At 38.6% G+C, this 18,318-nt stretch overlaps 1 protein-coding gene across 1 annotated transcript in view; it reads right to left on the reverse strand.

Annotated features, from left to right (window-relative positions):
* LOC115218596 overlaps positions 1-18,318 on the reverse strand; it is a 140,367-nt gene that overhangs the window by 51,436 nt on the left and 70,613 nt on the right. Inside the window, exons 17-19 of the mRNA XM_036508549.1 lie at positions 13,698-13,826; positions 12,882-12,956; positions 9,923-10,069 (exon numbers count right to left, since the gene is read on the reverse strand). Of these exons, the coding sequence (XP_036364442.1) occupies positions 9,923-10,069; positions 12,882-12,956; positions 13,698-13,826 (351 nt within the window). The remainder of the gene's footprint in view (positions 1-9,922; positions 10,070-12,881; positions 12,957-13,697; positions 13,827-18,318) is intronic.

The following is an 18,318-nucleotide window of genomic DNA, read 5'->3' on the forward strand; positions in this document are numbered from 1 at the left end:
AACATTGTGTAGAGGCATCATTGGTAACAGGCTCCAACAGAGGTCATAGAGTTCTAATTCCCAGAATTAAACTTAGCCCAAGTGATGCAAATATTCCATACACATTAAACTGACTTCAGTTTCCACTTCAACTTGCATATTCAATGACAATTAATAAGGCTCAAGGGTGAACATTTGAAAAAGTTGGAATACATTTGCCTCAACCGGTATTTTCTCATGGCCAATTATATGTCGCATTTTCAAGAGCATGAGCTATGAACAATATCAAAGTAAGAGTTATGACATTCAATTGGGATAAAAGACAAGGCCAAAAACGTGGTGTGGCGTACACACAAAATATTGTCTACCATGAAGTACTGTGAGGAAGACCATCGCACCAGCTAGCATTACCACCACACCAGCCGCTCCATTGTTACACATCCACATTACACCTTTAAGATCGAGGAACCAGTTAGAGGCTTGCTGGATCTCTCTCGGCATACCAGCAAACCACAAAATCACACCAGTCAGTATCCCCACTACCTTCAAGACCGTCATATATATATGTAGTGACGTCATTTCCCAGTGTGCGTGTGCGGACCATCATTCTTCAGTGTGCGTGTGCGGGGCTGGAATCTTCTGGAAAGGCCTAAGGAAGTTCCTTCGTGCACATGCGCTAGAGACTGGGGAGGAAAATTCTATCGCGTTCCTTGTTAGCGTCATTGACTTGAGATTTGGCTATTGAAGAGAAAGGACGTGTTAAACGTGTGATCAGCCTATTCTCCTGTCCCAGACGCTTAGGATTTGACCTGCTCTGTTGCTGCTGAATTTGTTGTAAGGTTATCTTACAAATGTTAAAATTCAGCCTTGCTATATCGAACCAAGTGGATACCAATATACCAACGTACTTCTTTTGTAAATAAGAAAATAAAGTGTTATATATATTTTTAAGGTTGCGTTCTTGTTCCTGACTGGTAGTTTCTGGAAACTAAAGAAAGGAAATTGGTTGCACCCAAACAGTGTAAAGAATCAACCAGTACCATTACAGTGGTGACCCCGAGTTCTGGTCATAGACCATAGAACACGCAACTAAGATCTAGTTTCTACCGAGTCTGAATCAATCAGTCAACCACCATCTCAGCCGCAGTCATCATCATCTTTGCTTCAATTTTATCGTTGTTTTGTCATAGACACAAAGCGTAGCCAAACATATTATGAAGACGCTATTGTAAACCAACGACAGACATATCATCATAACCAACATCGTCTCCATCTACAAAAATTCAAATGTACACAAGATACAGATTCTACTCATGCTGTAGTGTGAAAATCTCACCACGGAAGAACAGTTGCAGTATATATATCTGGAAGAATATCTATATCAAGAGAAAAATATGCACAACAAGTGACTCAACTAATCTCAGCTCCGAGACACAAATCTTGTATAGAACTCATTATCGTGTACAACATGAACTGATAAAATAACTCCATTTAAACACAAAATGTTGAGACTTCTCTCATGCTCTGTTGTGTTTGCATAAAGCTTATTTCTGTACATCTGACACACGAAAAAAAAGAAAGAAAAAAAATTTTTTTGTTTCAGACGCAACGAAGGTTGGTAAAATAAAAAAAAAAAAAAGAATTTTTTATTCTCTGTGCATACAGTACAAAAAGAAAAAACACTTTTTTTTTGGTAAAATTTACACATAAAAAAAATTTATTGGTTCAATTGCTGGTCTTGTTTTAATTTCTATTTATTTCTGTTCCTTTTTCCATTTGTGTCAGTTCAACTTTTCGTTGTCATTTCCCCTTTCCTTTGACAGAGTCATCTATTTAAATTTAAAAAGAACAAAATGTCTTTGGCATCATTACCCATTTTCACAGGTGATGCTACACTTTGGTTTGCACAACTAGAGGCATATTTTTGTGCACATAGTGTTTCTTCTGAGCAGCAGTTGAAAATTCTTTATAGTTGTATGTCTCCTCAACTTGCAACTACTGCCAGAGATCTTATTACAGATCCTTGCCCAGATGCCACTCATGCATCTGTTAAATTAGAAATAGAAAAAAGAAACACTAGAAGCAAGGAAAGTCGCTTCAATGAATTGATGGTGGATGAAGAGTTGGGAGATAGGACTCCTTCTGAATTTTTGTGATGTTTAAGAGTGGTAAAGCTGCTGATGCTCCTCTGCTTGGGAAAATTTTTTTTGCAAGGTTACCTACCTACATACAAACTGTTTTGGCAACTGCTCGAGTCCAATACAGTGGACCAAATAGCAACCATGGCAGACAAAATGGTTGAATTTGCCGTGCGGCCATCTTCACGTGCTGCATGTGTCTGCTCGGAAACTTCTGCAGGCTCAATTGAGGGACTTTCTAAACAAATAGAAAGTCTCACCAAAAGGATGAACGTGATGTGTCACGATGGCAAGCGATTTTCAAGATCGCGTAGTCGTAGCCATTCTTTATCTCGTTCCACACAGTCAAAGTCTGAACTGTGTTGGTATCACTCCAAATTTGGAGAGAAAGCACATAAGTGCATACAGCCATGCACCTATAAAAGATTTCAACTAGCTTCGGAGGAGTTGAGCACGTCAACTTCCTCCACATCGTTCGCTAGTTATCATGCATTTTTTGTTAAAGATCTTGTGTTGAAGAAATACTTCATGGTAGACACTGGTTCTTGTAGCATTTGGCCTCTGCGTCTCACAACTGACAAGCCAAAATGATCTAATGTTACTTTGCACGCTATTGACTCGTCACCAATAGCCACATTCGGTCAGATTTCTTTACGCCTCGACATAAATCATCGTCGAGATTTTCAGTGGGTTTTTGTCATTGCTGACATTCCGCATCCTATTTTAGGTGCGGATTTTCTAAATAACTTTGATCTATTGGTAGATGTCAGGCATCGGAGGCTAGTCAACAATTCGACTACACTCTCCATGCCGACCAGAGAATCTACCGATTCAGCTCTTAGCCCGACATTTTTTGTTGCTACAGCTGGAGATATTTTTCATTCTCTTTTGGCTTCTTTTCCAGAGCTACTCGATATTACTTTTAAAATGGCAAAACCCGTACACTCGACACTCCATTTCATTACAACTACTGGGCCGCCTGTTTTTTCGTGCCCACGGCGTCTTGCACCTGACCGTCTTAAAACATCTAGGGCTGAGTTTGAGCATATGCTCCAGCTTGGTCTGATACGCCCATCCACCAGTCCATGGGCATCACCCCTTCATTTAGTTCGAAAAGGGGATACAGATTTTCACCCGGTGGGAGATTATCGGCATCTAAATTCTGTGACAATTCCTGACAGATATCCAATTAGGGTTCTTAATGATATTTCAGCGAATCTTCATGGCTGTACCATTTTTTCTAAGGTTGACCTCATACGTGCTTATCATCAAATACCGGTCAACCCAGACGATGTTCCTAAAATGGCAATTACCACTCCTTTTGGTTGTTTTGAATTTCTATACATGAGTTTTGGTTTGCAGAACGCCACTAGTACGTTCCAACATATTATACATGAAGTTGTTCGTGGACTTGATTTTGTTTTCGCGTATGTCGATGATATCCTCATCGCAAGTGATACGTATGAAAATCATCTCCAGCACTTGTCTCAGCTTTTTCAGCATCTTCGCGACTATGGTTTTCACATTAATCCAGACAAGTGTGTTTTGGGGCAATCACCTCTTGATTTTCTTGGTCATTGTATTGATTCGAGTGGAATCAAACCTCTCTCGTCTAAAGTCGATGCAATTCAGCGCATCGCACCACCTTCTTCTTTGCGTCAACTTCGCCATTTTTTGGGTATAGTTAATTTCTATCGACGTTTCATAAACTGGTTTGCAGACAAGTTGTTTCTTTTAACACAGATGCTAAAGGGCAATTCTAAAACAGACGCCCGTCTTACTCTTTCAGCTGAAGCACTGTCTGCCTTTGAGTTAGTTAAAAAGGAACTAGCTTCAGTTCTTTATCTGTGGATGCATCAGATTCTGCAATTGGCACTGTCTTGCAGCACACCGTAGATGGTGAAACTAAACCTTTGGCTTACTTTTCTTGCCAGCTGCAGCCTGCTGAACGCAGATATAGTACTTTTGATCGTGAGTTACTAGCGATCTATCTGTCAGTTCGGCATTTTCAGCACCAGCTCGAGGGACGAGAGTTTGTGATTTATACTGATCACAAGCCCCTTACGTTTGCACTATCTTCTAAAACGAACAAACTCTCCCCTCGTGCTTTCCGTCACCTGGACTATATTTCTCATCTTACAAGTGACATTCGACATGTGCCAGGGAAGGAGAACGTTCCAGCTGATGTTCTCTCTAGGCTCCCTGTCAATTCCATTTCCTCTCCTGCAGCAATTGACTTAACTGCTATTTCGCAGGATCAATTTGAATTTAACTTCGGAGTTGAATTTAACTTCGCCCAAGTTTATCAATTGTAAGTTTGCCTACCGTCCGCTCTCTTCAGCAGAAGGCTCTAGTCTTTGTGACGTCTCCACCGGTTCTCCTAGGCCGTTAGTACCTGAGAAACATCAACGTTCTGTTTTTGATGCTCTTCATTCATTGTCACATCCGGGTATCTCTGCCACAGTAAAGCTTGTTACTGCTCGGTTCTTCTGGCCCAATATGCAACGATCAATTACCTCTTGGGCACACTCTTGTTTGAGGTGCCAGAGTGCTAAAGTCTATAGACACGTTCGTGCTCCACTTGGACAGTTTTCTTCTCCTGAGGCCCGTTTTCGCCATGTCCACCTTGATTTGGTTGGACCATGGCCTGTGAGTCGCAGTTTCTCATATATTTTAACTTGTATCGATTGTTTCTCACGTTGGCCAGAAGCTATTCCTATAGTAGACATTTCTGCTGAAACTGTTGCGAAAGCTTTCGTGTCTAACTGGATTTCTAGGTATGGTGTACCGTCCAGTTTAACCACAGATCGTAGTCGACAATTCGAAGCGGTTTTATTTTGTGAGTTATCACGAATCCTGGGGATGCATCATATACGCACCACTAGTTACCATTCCGCTTCTAATGGGATGGTGGAGCGTTTCCACAGGCAACTTAAGGCCGCGTTGCATGCCTTGCTGAATCCCCAGTCATGGACTGAATTTCTTCCTATCGTCCTGCTTGGATGTCGGACTGCGATTAAAGTAGACCTTGGTTTTTTTTCTGCCGAGCTCTTGTATGGTACCACACTGGCATTGTCTGGTACGATGTTGGTGCCAGACAAGTCACAATCTCTTAATTTAGAGTCTTATGTTGTTCGACTACGCAGATATTTTTCTGCCCTTCCTCCTATGGGCCCCTGACACCAAAATCCTCCTTCTAATGTGCCATCAGATCTTGATTCTTGGACACATGTTTTTGTTCATGATGATTCTGTCAAAGGACCACTTGTTTCTCCTTATAAAGGACCTTTTCGTGTGATTTCCCACACGCTGAAAATATTCAAACTTGACATTAATGGTCGTTCGGAGACCATCTCTGTAGATCATCTTAAAAGGGCACATTTTGAGGTGTCAACATCTTTTGATGACACCGCTGCTACAACCATCGTTGAACCTTCACATGCACCTTTGACAACACCACCATTTACACATGCACCTTTGACAACACCACCATTTACACATGCACCTTTATCAACACCAACATCGGCAACATCACCTTCGTTGTTGCAGCCCGCCTCGAACAAACCTTATGTTACGAGGTCAGGCAGAACTGTTCATTGGCCAAAGAAACTTTCAAAGACTATTTATATTTGACATTCTCAATTGTGTTCCCAGTGACAGTTACGATACTTATTGAACTTTGTTCATTTGAGTATTTTTTTTTCCTTTTGGTGCATTCTTATTTATATTGAAGATTTTGTTTTGATTTGTCATATTGTGTGCCATACATATATATTTTTTTTTTTGGTGATTTGGTAACCACCTTATTTTCTGAAGCCACAACAAGGAATTTTGTTTCGTGCTTCCGCACTCGAGGGGAAGCCTTTGTAGTGACGTCATTTCCCAGTGTGCGTGTGCGGAACGTCATTCTTCAGTGTGCGTGTGCGGAATGTCATTCTTCAGTGTGCGTGTGCGGGGCTGGAACCTTCTGGAAAGGCCTAAGGAAGTTCCCTCATGCACATGCGCTAGAGACTGGGGAGGAAAATTCTATCGCGTTCCTTGTTAGCGTCGTTGACTTGAGACACGGCTATTGAAGAGAAAGGACGTGTTAAACGTGTGATCAGCCTATTCTCCTGTCCCAGACGCTTAGGATTTGACCTGCTCTGTTGCTGCTGAATTTGTTGTAAGGTTATCTTACAAATGTTAAAATTCAGCCTTGCTATATCGAACCAAGTGGATACCAATATACCAACGTACTTCTTTTGTAAATAAGAAAATAAAGAGTTATATATATTTTTAAGGTTGCGTTCTTGTTCCTGACTGGTAGTTTCTGGAAACTAAAGAAAGGAAATTGGTTGCACCCAAACAGTGTAAAGAATCAACCAGTACCATTACATATAAATATATATATATATATATATATGTAGCGAATCTTGCATGCATGAAGTGGATTCGATCCACTATAGCCAAATTTAAACTAACACTGCTACAAAACTTTTCCCACGATGGAACAATGGTTTCTCTCTGACATCAGTTTTTTATATCTTCCAGATGCCTTTAGTTAGGCCATAATAATGTCTTCACCACTTGACCCTTTCTAACCTCTTCTACTTCACCAAAAGCTAGAATAGATAACAACACCACTAACTAAATCTATTGTTCTCAATGATATATCTATCCTTCGGGATCTTTATATAAGTAAGCACATCGCAAGCAAAAATCAGCCAGTCACATTGTGACGACTCAACGAGGTCTGGTTGACCAACCTCCGTCAGAGGGAGAAAGCAACTGTGAGACAAAACCCTACCATTCTCTCTAGCTCTAATTCTGTTCTCTTACAACATCATTCAATCTGTCTCAGCAATTACTACTAACAATGAACAGAGCCAAAACTCAAATATTCTACCGCATCTAACTTTTGCATGCTTTTGGATTTATCAACCTGCCCGTCAAGGCAAGGTATTTGTAACGTAACAGTAAATAAATACTTTCTTAAAACTTCATGCATTGTACATCTTTCACATCCTACAGTAAACAATTATAACAACAACATTTGACCGTTACAACCACAGACTCCAACACATCATAATAATGCATACCAACCAAAACACATTGCGACCGTTACATATGTGTATGTGTGTGTGTGTGTGTGTGTTTGTTCCACCACCACCACCATTGCTTGACAACTGATGCTGGTGCATTTGCGTCCCTGTAATTTAGCTGTTCAGCAGAATAGACTGATAGAATAAGCACCAGGCTTACAGGGAATAAGTCTAGGGGTCAATTTATTTGACTAAAGGGTGGTGCTCCAGCATGGCCACCATCAAATGACTGAAACAAGTAAAAGAATAAAAGCATACCAGAAAAACGTTTAGTACCACTAAACCAAGAAGGTTCTTTGAATATGTACGATGTATTTTAAAGCTAAATAGTATCTCTGTTTAATTCCAGGTAGAAGTAGGGTCCACCAAGGATCAGCCCTCAGCCCCCTCTTATTCATCATAGTCCTTCAGGCAATAACAGAGGAATTCAAGACAGGTTGCCCCTGGGAACTCCTCTATGCTAATGACCAGCCAGAACTAGAGAAGAAATTTCAGGTGTGGAAGCAAGGTTCAGAATCGAAGGGCTTTAAAGTCAATGTCATAAAAACCAAAGTTCTAGTAAGTAGGCAGGCGAACACATCATACATCCCTTCAGGTAGATGGCCCTGCTTGATCTGTAAAATAGGTGTAGGTAGAAATTCCAGAAGATGTACCCAGTGTAAGCTATGGATGCATAAGAGGTGCAGCAACATCAAAAGAAGATAGCTTTCATGTGTAGCAGATGCACAGGGGCAATAAACACCACAGATGCTCAGAAAACAGATTTCATCATTCCAGGGGGAGGAACTAAAAGTAGTTGATAGCTTCTACTACCTAGGTGACCAAGTCTGTAGTGGGGGTGAATGCTCAGAGAGCATTACCACTAGAATAAGAATAGCCTGGGCAAAGTTCTGAAAACTTCTATCCCTACTGGTGACAAAGAGCCTCTTGCTCAGAGTGGAAGATAAATTGTATAATGCATGTGTGCGAACTGCCATGCTTCACGGCAGTGAATCATGGGCTGTGACTGCTGAAGACATGCGTAGGCTTGAAAAAAATAAAGCTAGCATGATCTACTGGATGTGTAATGTCAGTGTTCACACACAACAGAGTGTAAGTGGCCTGAGAGAAACGTTGGACATAAGAAGCATCTGATGTGGCGTGCAAGGGAGACGTCTGCACTGGTATGGTCATGTACTGCAGATGGATAAGGAGAGCTGTGTGAAGAAGTGCCGCTCCCAAACAGTGGAAGGAACCCATGGTTGAGGGAGATCTAGAAAGATATGGGATGAGGTGGTGAAGCACGACCTTCAAATGTTGGGCCTCACAGAGGCAATGACAAAGGACTGAGACCTCTGGAGATATGCTGTGACTGAGAAGACCTAGCAAATAAAGTGAGTTCACAGCTGTAGCCTACACCAGTGTTGCATAACCAGTCCACTCAAAAAAGTACCTTTGGATCGTAGGGCGATATGTGAGGAAACCTACTGAGTCAAATACATCAAAATTAAATCAAACCACAATCAAATGGAAATTGTAGTTGTGGCTGATTCCAGTGTTACCTGATTGGCTCCCCATGCCGGTGGCATGTAAAAAGCATCTTCCGAACATGGTTGAAGCCGACCCCTCACCCTGACTGGCTCCTGTGCCGGTGGCACATAAAAGCACCATCTAAATGTGGTCGATGCCAGCCCCCTCTGGCCCCTGTGTCGGTGGCACATAAAAAGCCCCCACTACACTCTTGGAGTGATTGGCGTTAGGAAGGGCATCCAACTGTAGAAACTTTGTCAGATCAGATTAAAGCCTGGTGCAGCCTCCTGGCTTCCCAGACCCCAGTCGAACCGTCCAACCCATGCCAGCATGGAAGGCGGACGTTAAACGATGAGGATGATAATGTTTGTGTAACTGAGATATTTTGGTTGGATTATAAAGTCATTGGAGTTTCACTACTTTCTATATTCTGTAACTGTTACAATAAACTTTTCTAGATCTGAAGTTTTTGAGAGGAGGGGTCCAGTTGGTTAGATTGACCCCAGTACACAACTGGTACTTAATTTGAACCCAGAACATAAAGACAGATGATTATAATATACAAACATTTCTCATGACACCTGTACACTATTTACAGATGCTTACATTTTTTTATGTTTCTCGTGAATTTTTCAGGGGTCCAGTTAGTATATATTACTTTCTCCCTTTAGTGATGTTCTCTGCTGTCCTGATATATTGACTTTTCTCATAAATCAGTTTCTAAGAATTTTGGTGTCAGTTTTATTATTAAAGCTTAGATTCAAAGTGTAGCTGTTGGGAATGGAGAACTAATCTCATATTGCCAGCTCTATCTGTAACAGAATAACTCAGCTTAAAAAAAATAATCTTTTGGCTAAGTCAGAAGGGAAAGTGTAGAGCCCAGGTTTTTCTTTTTTGTAGGGTTTCTGGGACATGATGGAAGAGAGAGGAAGAAATTTCTGACTAGACACTTGGTAGAAATTCTTTTAAAAGCAGGAGAACCCAAGTTTAGGGGATGAAATCAGACTCTGTTATGAGAAAGTGATCCCACTGCCATTACAAATACTTGTAAAAACTGACATGGCTAATTTTCCAAAATAACCTCCACCTCTACCAAATCCTTTAAACATTTGTGGACTTGAAGCAGATCAGAATTTTAGTGGAAAGAAAATAGATGTTCTGGCAGTTGAAATGTTAACAAAGTTATTAAATGTAATATTAAACATATACCATTACCTAAATGTACACTGCAGCAGATGGTTTAACTTGAGTTCTTCATAGATATCCGTCTTGTTCAGAAGTTCTGTTTTAAAACCTGGTGATATTTCACCGCTCCAGGTTTTCCAGATTTCTTTGATCCACACATCAATATCTAAATCAGATCTGTAACAAGAATTAATAAAAATAGGAATTATACTGAAAAATTTATAAGATTAAAGAAAAACAGCTGTGCTTATTTGTCTTTGATTTATTGAATAGCATATCCAAATTTTTAATAGATAAAAAATAATTATTGTTAATGAGAAGGGATATAAAGGGATATCTTAACTAGAAGGAAGAGAATACGAGACAATTTATTGAGAAACAAATTAAATGATTGAGAAAGTTACACCAATGCAAGTTGAAAATAAAAAAAATAATCCTCCAATCACCACTAAAAAAACAAAAAAAAAAAGAGTTTCCAGCTTTATTGTATATATTTCAACAATATTTTGACCATTTGACCATACACAAATGAAGGTCTGCTGGACTACTGCACCATGTACAGATAAAGGTGGGAGCTAGAGAAGTGCTGCAACATACAATAACGAGGAGTGCTATATTAATTACTGTCATGTAATCCAGGTCATCTGCTAACAGCAGGTTTTAGTTGTTTAATGAAAATCGTATAATGGTTGTTATATTATTAATCTGTTTGCAAAACTTCTCCAATTGACCTATTTGAGCATATCAGAAGAATGTTCCACTCTCCTTCATTTAAGATTAGGTCATCACATGGCTGAAATATGGTTTGGATCAAGGGTTCTCAACCAAGGTCCATGGATGCAATGCAGTAAATTGGGGGTCCACAGTAATTTTCCAGGAGTCATGAAAAAATTGTGCTTTAGACCAGTAGTTTCCAATGAAGACCCCTTGTTGCAATGTGGACCCCTGTACAATGGTGTGCTTTTAACTCAAAACAACATTTATAAAAATATTAATAAGTAAAATTAAAATCATTTGAGAAAGCCATAACAATGCAAGTAATGGACAAAAGAAGAAAAAAAAAACCCCAAATGTTTACGCTTTTATTTTATTTAAATAAGAGTTCTCAACCTTTTTTACCTGTGAACCCCTCTAATTCCTATTTCAGTTGTGTGAACCCCACCCCATAGCCAGTCAATGTTTAAAAATCCCATTGTATTTTTATAATTAAATACGTATGGAGAAGGACAGCTGTGTAAAGAAGAGCCGATCTCTAACTGTGGAGGGAACCTGTGGTAGAGGTAGACCCAGAGGTCATGGGACAAGGTGGTGAAGCATGATCTTTCAACACTGGGCTTCATGGAGGCAATGACAAATGACCAAAACCTTTGGCATTATGCTGTGCTTGAAAAGAATACCCATCAAGCCAAGTGTAATCATAGTCATGGCAGATACTGGTGTCATGTAAACGGCATCCGTGCCAGTGGCACATAATAGTACCTCTTACACTCTCAGAGGGGTTGGCATTAGGAAGGGCATCCAGCTGTAGAAACCATGCCAAATCAGACTTGGTCAAACCGTCCAACCCATGCCAGCATGGAAGGTGGACGTTAAATGATCATGATGATAAATGTTATTCGGACTTGTATAAAAATTGTTGAAATACTTTGCATATTCCTCTCTCTCTTTCGGAGAGGCGCTGAGCAGCTATACGCACACATACACACACGGCAGTAACTTCCACCTACCGAATTCAATCACAAAGCTCCGGTCGGCTCGGGGCTATAGCGGAAGACACCTACCCAAAGTGCCACGCAGTGGGACTGAACCCGAAGCCATATAGTTAGGAAGCAAGCTCCCTAACCACACAGCCATGAATCCATTCATTTTGCCCAGAAACTTTAACAACTAATGTGTCTGGGAAGAGTCATTTTCTTTTTGTGCCTTATTATGTAACACTCACCAGTAAAATTTCCACGTTTTTCTTATTTTTATTGTCCTAAAATTTTTGTTGCGTGAAAAGGTTGCAAGACACATCGAAAATTTTAAGACAATAAAAATAAGAAAGACGTGGAAGTTTTATTGGTGAGTGTGTTACATAATAAGGCACAAAAAGAAAATGACTCTCCCCAGACACAACAGAATATGCTTTAACACACAAACTCATATAAAGAATCTTGCAAACCAAATCCAAAAACGAAATTTAACAACTAAATTCTATGGGAAATGAATCTTCACAAATGAGTCATAAATATACAAGTCAAAAGTCCCTCTTCAAGCAAGGAGATTCATGAGAGAGAGAGAGAGAGAGAGAGAGAGAGAGAGAAAGTGTGTGTGTAAGGCCATAGGTTAGTTACTTAGCTATTAAACTCTGTTGAAATATCTGGAGAGGAAGATCAATAGGTAGAAGCAGTTCTAAAGTTGATAAGTTAATGATGATGATGATGATATTTGTGATGGTGATAAGGCTTGGAATGATGATTATAATTGTAATGGTGGTGGCAAGAGAAAGAAGAGGAAGATGAGAATTAAGAATATAAAAAAAAAAGGTACATTAGTACACTGGAGGTGCAAGTGTGACTGTGCGATAAGAAGCTTGCTCTCCCAACCACATGGTTCTAGGTTCAGTCTCGCTGTACAGCACCATAGGCAAGTATCTTCTACTATAGCCTTGGGCTGACCAAACTCTTGTGAGTGGATTTGGTAGATGGAAACTGAAAGAAGCCCACTGTATATATATATTATGTGTGTGTGTGTTTGAGTCTCTTTTGTCCCCCACCACCACTTGACAACAGGTGTTGGTGTGTTTATGTCCCCATCACTTAGCAGTTTGGCAAAGTGGACCAAGACAGTAAATACCAGGCTTAAAGAAAAAGTACTGGTTTTGATTCGTTTGACTAGAGATTCTTCTAGGTAGTGCCCCAGCATGGCCACAGTCTAATAAAATAAGCAAGTAAAAGATAAAACATAATGTTAATTTTCTTTAGTAAAAATGTTTTTATTTCCTTACGGTTTGCCTCTTTGCTTTGCAAATGTTTCAACATCGAAGTAGGAAGGTTCACTTTCAATTGCTGCAGGACGCAGTCTGTGGCAACAACACAAAAAGAAAAAAAAAGCTTTTAAATCGAATCCTTGCAATACTGGTACAGGTCAAGTTGGTTAAGCTGACCTAGGGCTATACTACACAAACAACATAACATTGTTTCCACATTGCATCAATATCTCAACAATGCTGTATATCAGGATGCTCACTCAATACATCATTCTATTATTAACCACAATATATTCTTTTCTACTCTAAAGCACAAGGCCCAAAATTTTGGGGAGGGGGGGCGGTCGATAGATCAACCCCAGTACACAACTGAAAGAGGATGAAAGGCAAATTCGACCTCGGCGGAATTTGAACTCAGAACATAAAGGCAGATGAAATACCACTAAGCATTTCGCCTGGCGTGCTAACGTTTCTGTCAGTTTGCTGCCTTATTAACCACAACATATTTTGTGAAATTTGGTTCCTTGTTGCTTGTGAATATAAGAAATGTGGAATAATAGATCTGCAAGAGTTGAAGCTTGTCCTATAACCAACTCCCTGAGTGTTACATGTCTTCTTGATTACGGTTTATTATATCAACACATCTCAAATTGAAGGTCTGTAGTGTGAGGAAGAATTCCTCCTCCACCAATTGCAAAGTCTTGAGAAAGAGTCAGATGCAGCACCCTTTCTATTCCGACTAACAGATGAAAAATAAAAACATATAAATGGAATTTTGGGAACACATTTTTGAAGGTGAAATATCCACTGTGTTTTGTTAAGAAGCAGCTGTACCTTAACATTTTCTCAACATTGAAGATATTGCCTGCAGACAAGGTTTTTTCTAGAATGACTGGAGGTTCCAGAACGCTTTCAAGATCAATTGAACTTTGGCTTCTTGAATATTCACTTTCACTTCGTGCCCTGAAATAAAACCACGAGACTTAATATTTATTTTAACAATCCTTAGAACTGAAGTTTTGTGGATTAGTAAATTCTTTTGAATTTTGGACAAAATGACTTTCAGCATTTAGTTACAGCTTTACATTCTGATTTGAAATCCCGAAAAGGTCAACTTTCACTTTCACTTTTCTGGGGTTGACAAAATATCAGATAAGTCCTGGGCTTGATTTAACCAACTATATCCTCCACCCATAACATGTGTGGCTTTGTACCAATATTAGATAATATTCTGTTGGGGTGAAATCCTGATACCTCGGTGGGATAGCAAGTCAACTGCCCTAAACTGTATAAATGTGCATGCATACTGTCAGTGAGGACAGTGTGATGTGTGCAGGCGCTTTGTGAAGACTATTGTGGAAAAGAGATATTGTTTCTGGTTTATATTTGTATTGCTATAACCTTGTTATAAGTCCACATTATAAAGTGGCATATACAGTAAGTTCAAAGAAGGATATAACAGTGTTGACAAAACTTCCGAAGCTCATGGAGGACATACTTATGGAAGACTTGGTATGGAAGACTTGTTAGCTTCCATGGTTCGGTTGCAATGGAAACTACAACAACAACAGCAGCAACAGTTGCAACGGCAACTACAACAGCAACAAGAACAACAGAAACAGCAAGAACAGGTACAACAGCAACAACAACAACAACAACAAAATCAACAGTTGTTGGAATTATTGCTGCAGTCAAAAAACACTTCAGCTTCACTTTTGGCAGACATGGTTGCTAATTCAATTGAAGAATTTAAGTATAACCCAGAAGGGATTAAAATGAAGAGTGTAAAAGCTGGATGGATGAAAAATAGGTATGTCTTCATTTAAGGAAATTATCACCAGCAGAACATGAAAAGTTTTGTAATTACATCTTGCTGAGAAAACCATCTGAAATTTGTTTTGAGGAAACAGTTAAGCTATTATCTAAAATATTCAGTGAAAGATGTTCACTATTTGATATTCACTGGGATTGGCTAAATTTAAAGAAAAAAAGAAATGGAAGATTTCATCACATATGCCAGAATCGTAAATAGAGAATGAGAAAAATTTAAACTCGATGAATTAAGCCCAGACATGTTTAAATGTTTAATCTTCGTACAAGGATTAATGGCAACTAAAGATGCAGAAAGGGTTCGAATAGTGACAAAGCTTGAGCAAGAGTCAAAACTAACCCTACAAATAGTGGCTGAAGAATGCCAAAGAATTATAAATCTACAACAGGATGCAGAAAAAATTGAGAAAGATTATTCAAATATACATACGTGTCGACTAGTAACAGATACGGAAAAAGAAAAACAGCAGTCGATACCCAAACCATGTTATGCATGTGGAGAAATACATTTCAAAAGAGACTGTCCTTCTAGGATTCTAAAATGTTTTGGATGTGGAAAAATTGGACACAAGAATTCATATTGTTGGGTGAAACCAAAAAGGCTGAATGAAAAAAATTCAAGAAAAAAAGTAGTCAACACAAATGCAAAGCAAGGCACAAAAAAGAAAATTTGTCTCTATGACAAAAAATAATGTGTAATATGAGACTACGGTTGGACACAGGTATTGACATCACAGTAATTAATGAGGATAATGGAAAAAAAATAGGAAGGCCTACACTGAAAAAAACTGCGAAAATGGCAAGAGGCATCTCGGGAAAACAACTGTGATTTTTGGGCCAAATGATTCGAGAGGTAACATTTCAAGGGAAAACGTTGAAAGCTAAAGTTTTTGTATCAGAAAATACAATGGACCCTTTTAGCACAGACTGGATAGAATTGTTTAATTTATGGAAGCCCCCCATAAATATTTTTTGCAATAATGTAAACGGTTATAATGCCATTAAAAATAAAGTGTCAGAAGATTTAGAAAAGAAATTGAGAAAGATTTCTCCTGATGTTTTTCCAGAAGAATTAGGAAGATGTACCAAGACAAAAGTAAAATTTCAAGTAAAAGAAAACACCATACCAATGTTTAAACTGAAGCAAGCTGTACCTTTCACAGCATTGAATCAAGTCAGTGAGGAATTAGACAGGCTAGAAAAGCTGGGAGTCATAGAAAAAGTGGATTATTCCGAATGGCAGCACCAACTGTTTATTATGTAAAGAAAACGATAACAAAATACGAGCATGCGCAGACTTTTTAACAGGTTTGAACGAATGTTTAAGGACACACAATTATCCACTACCAAGCTCAGAGGTGAAACTTAATGGAGGAAAATTTTTCTCAAAATTGAACTTGTCGGAGGCATAGTTACAGTTACAAGTTGAGGAAGAATGTTCAAAATTATTAACAATAAACACTCATAAAGGTTTATATAAATTCAATCAACTTCTTTTCGGGATAAAGGTGGCACCTAGTATTTTCCAACAGGTGATGGACACAATGTTTGCAGATATGGATTTTGTTATAACATATTTGGATGATATATTCATAAAAAGTAAGTCTAGCGGTCAGCATGAGGAACATGTTAAAATGGTTATTGAGAAGATAAAGGAGTATGGATTCAAACTTAGCAAGGAAAAAAAGCAAACTTTTCATGTCAGAAATAAAGTGTCTTGAGCATGTTATCTATAAAAAATGGTCGCAGGTCAGATCCTTCAAGATTGATGGCAATAAAAAAATATGTCTACCCTGAAAAATATTACATTACAAGCATTCTTAGGGCTTGTGAACTATTACCAAACATGCAACAGCTAAAAGCACCCCTAAACAACCTATTTAAAAAAAGGCATAAAATGGTATTGGTCAGACAGGTGTTAAAAAGCATTCAAAGAAATTTAAACAGTTTTAACATCAGAACTGTCATTATCGCACTTTGAACCAAATTTAAAAATAGTAGTAGCATCAAATGCTAGCGAAAGTGGTATACGAGTAGTAATTCTATATAAGTACAAAGATGGTAGCATAAAGCCCATCACTCATGCTTCATGTTCATTGTTGGCGGCTGAAAAAACTACAGCCAAATTGAGGAGGCACTGGCCATTATTTTTGTGGTGAAAAAATTTCACAAATTCATACATAGAAGGAAATTCAGTCTGCAAACAGATCACTGCCCATTGTTATCAATTTACAGATTGAAAAAGGGTATCTCCACATATACAGCCAACCAAATTGTAGTGTTGGGGGACGATCCTGCTAAATTAAGATTTTAAGATGGAATTTTTACCATCAAAAAAAATTAGGACAATCGGATGGGCTGTGAAAATTGATTCCTAAATACAACGAACTGTTAGAGGACATAGTAATAGCGGCATTAAAAGCCAAAATCAGAATAAAAAATATACTCTGCAACACAGTATGTTAACTACCTGTCACTTTAGAAGAAATAAAAATTAAAGCAAAGAAGGATGCATTCATATTAAAAATGAAAAAATAGTGAAGTTTGAAACAAATACAAAAACTCATGTAACTGAGCATAACACAGTTTCGAAATGGTATTCGATATGTAATAACGTACTTATGTATGCTCAAAGGGTTGTAATACCTGTTTCTTTGCAAAACCGTATGTTAAAAGAATTCCACATGGGACACCCAGGAATCATGAGAATGAAAGCTTTGATGAAAAACTATATTTACTGGCCAAATATGGATCAGGATATTGAAAAATTGGTGAAAGCCTGCAGGGATTGTGCCTTGGCAGCAAAAGCACCACCTGTAAAAATTCAACCTTGGTCCAACACTGACATACTTTGGTCAAGATTACACATAGACTTTGCAGGACTGTTAAATGGAGGGTTTTATCCAATAGTCATGGATAGTTACACGAAATGGCCAGAATATGTAAAAGTGGGAAGCCAGCCTCCAAAGTAACAATGGAATTTCTGAATGAACATTTTGCACGATATAGCAACCCAGACACTATAGCGTCCAATAATGGAACACAATTCATGTCAAAGGAATTTAAAAACTTTTGCAAAATGCATGCATTGGAGCATATTACTACTTTGTCGTACCATCCGAGATTGAATGAACTAGTGGTACGTTTTGTAGACATGTTTAAAAGAGCACTGAAAAAAATCTAGAAATGAGCTACCAGCTGATACTACATTAATGCAATTCTTAAGTGTCTACCGAATAACAACTAACCCCAACACCACATCAGGTATATTGCTGGCTGAACTAATGTTTGCCAGGAAAGTCAGATCAGTATTTGACAAATTACTGCTGGGAAGAAAAGAAAAAAGGGAGAGAAACACTGAAAATAAGATGAAATACTTCAAAATTGGTGAGCAGGGTTTTTTTTTTAAATATACAGAAATGAAAAGTTGTGAAGAAGGTATAATAAGTAAATGTTTAGGAAAAATAATGTACATGGTAAAAGGTCATAAGTGGGAACACAAGAGACACTTAAACCAACTGAAAAGAAGGGTTTATAGAAGAAAGAATAGGATGTGAAGAGCCAATGGAATTTCTTTGTGACATTTTTGATGTTTCGATATCCCAAGGAATAACTGAACTGAGTA

This window comes from Octopus sinensis, linkage group LG13 (genome assembly GCF_006345805.1).
Source record: "Octopus sinensis linkage group LG13, ASM634580v1, whole genome shotgun sequence".
In the NCBI taxonomy this organism is placed as follows: domain Eukaryota; kingdom Metazoa; phylum Mollusca; class Cephalopoda; order Octopoda; family Octopodidae; genus Octopus; species Octopus sinensis.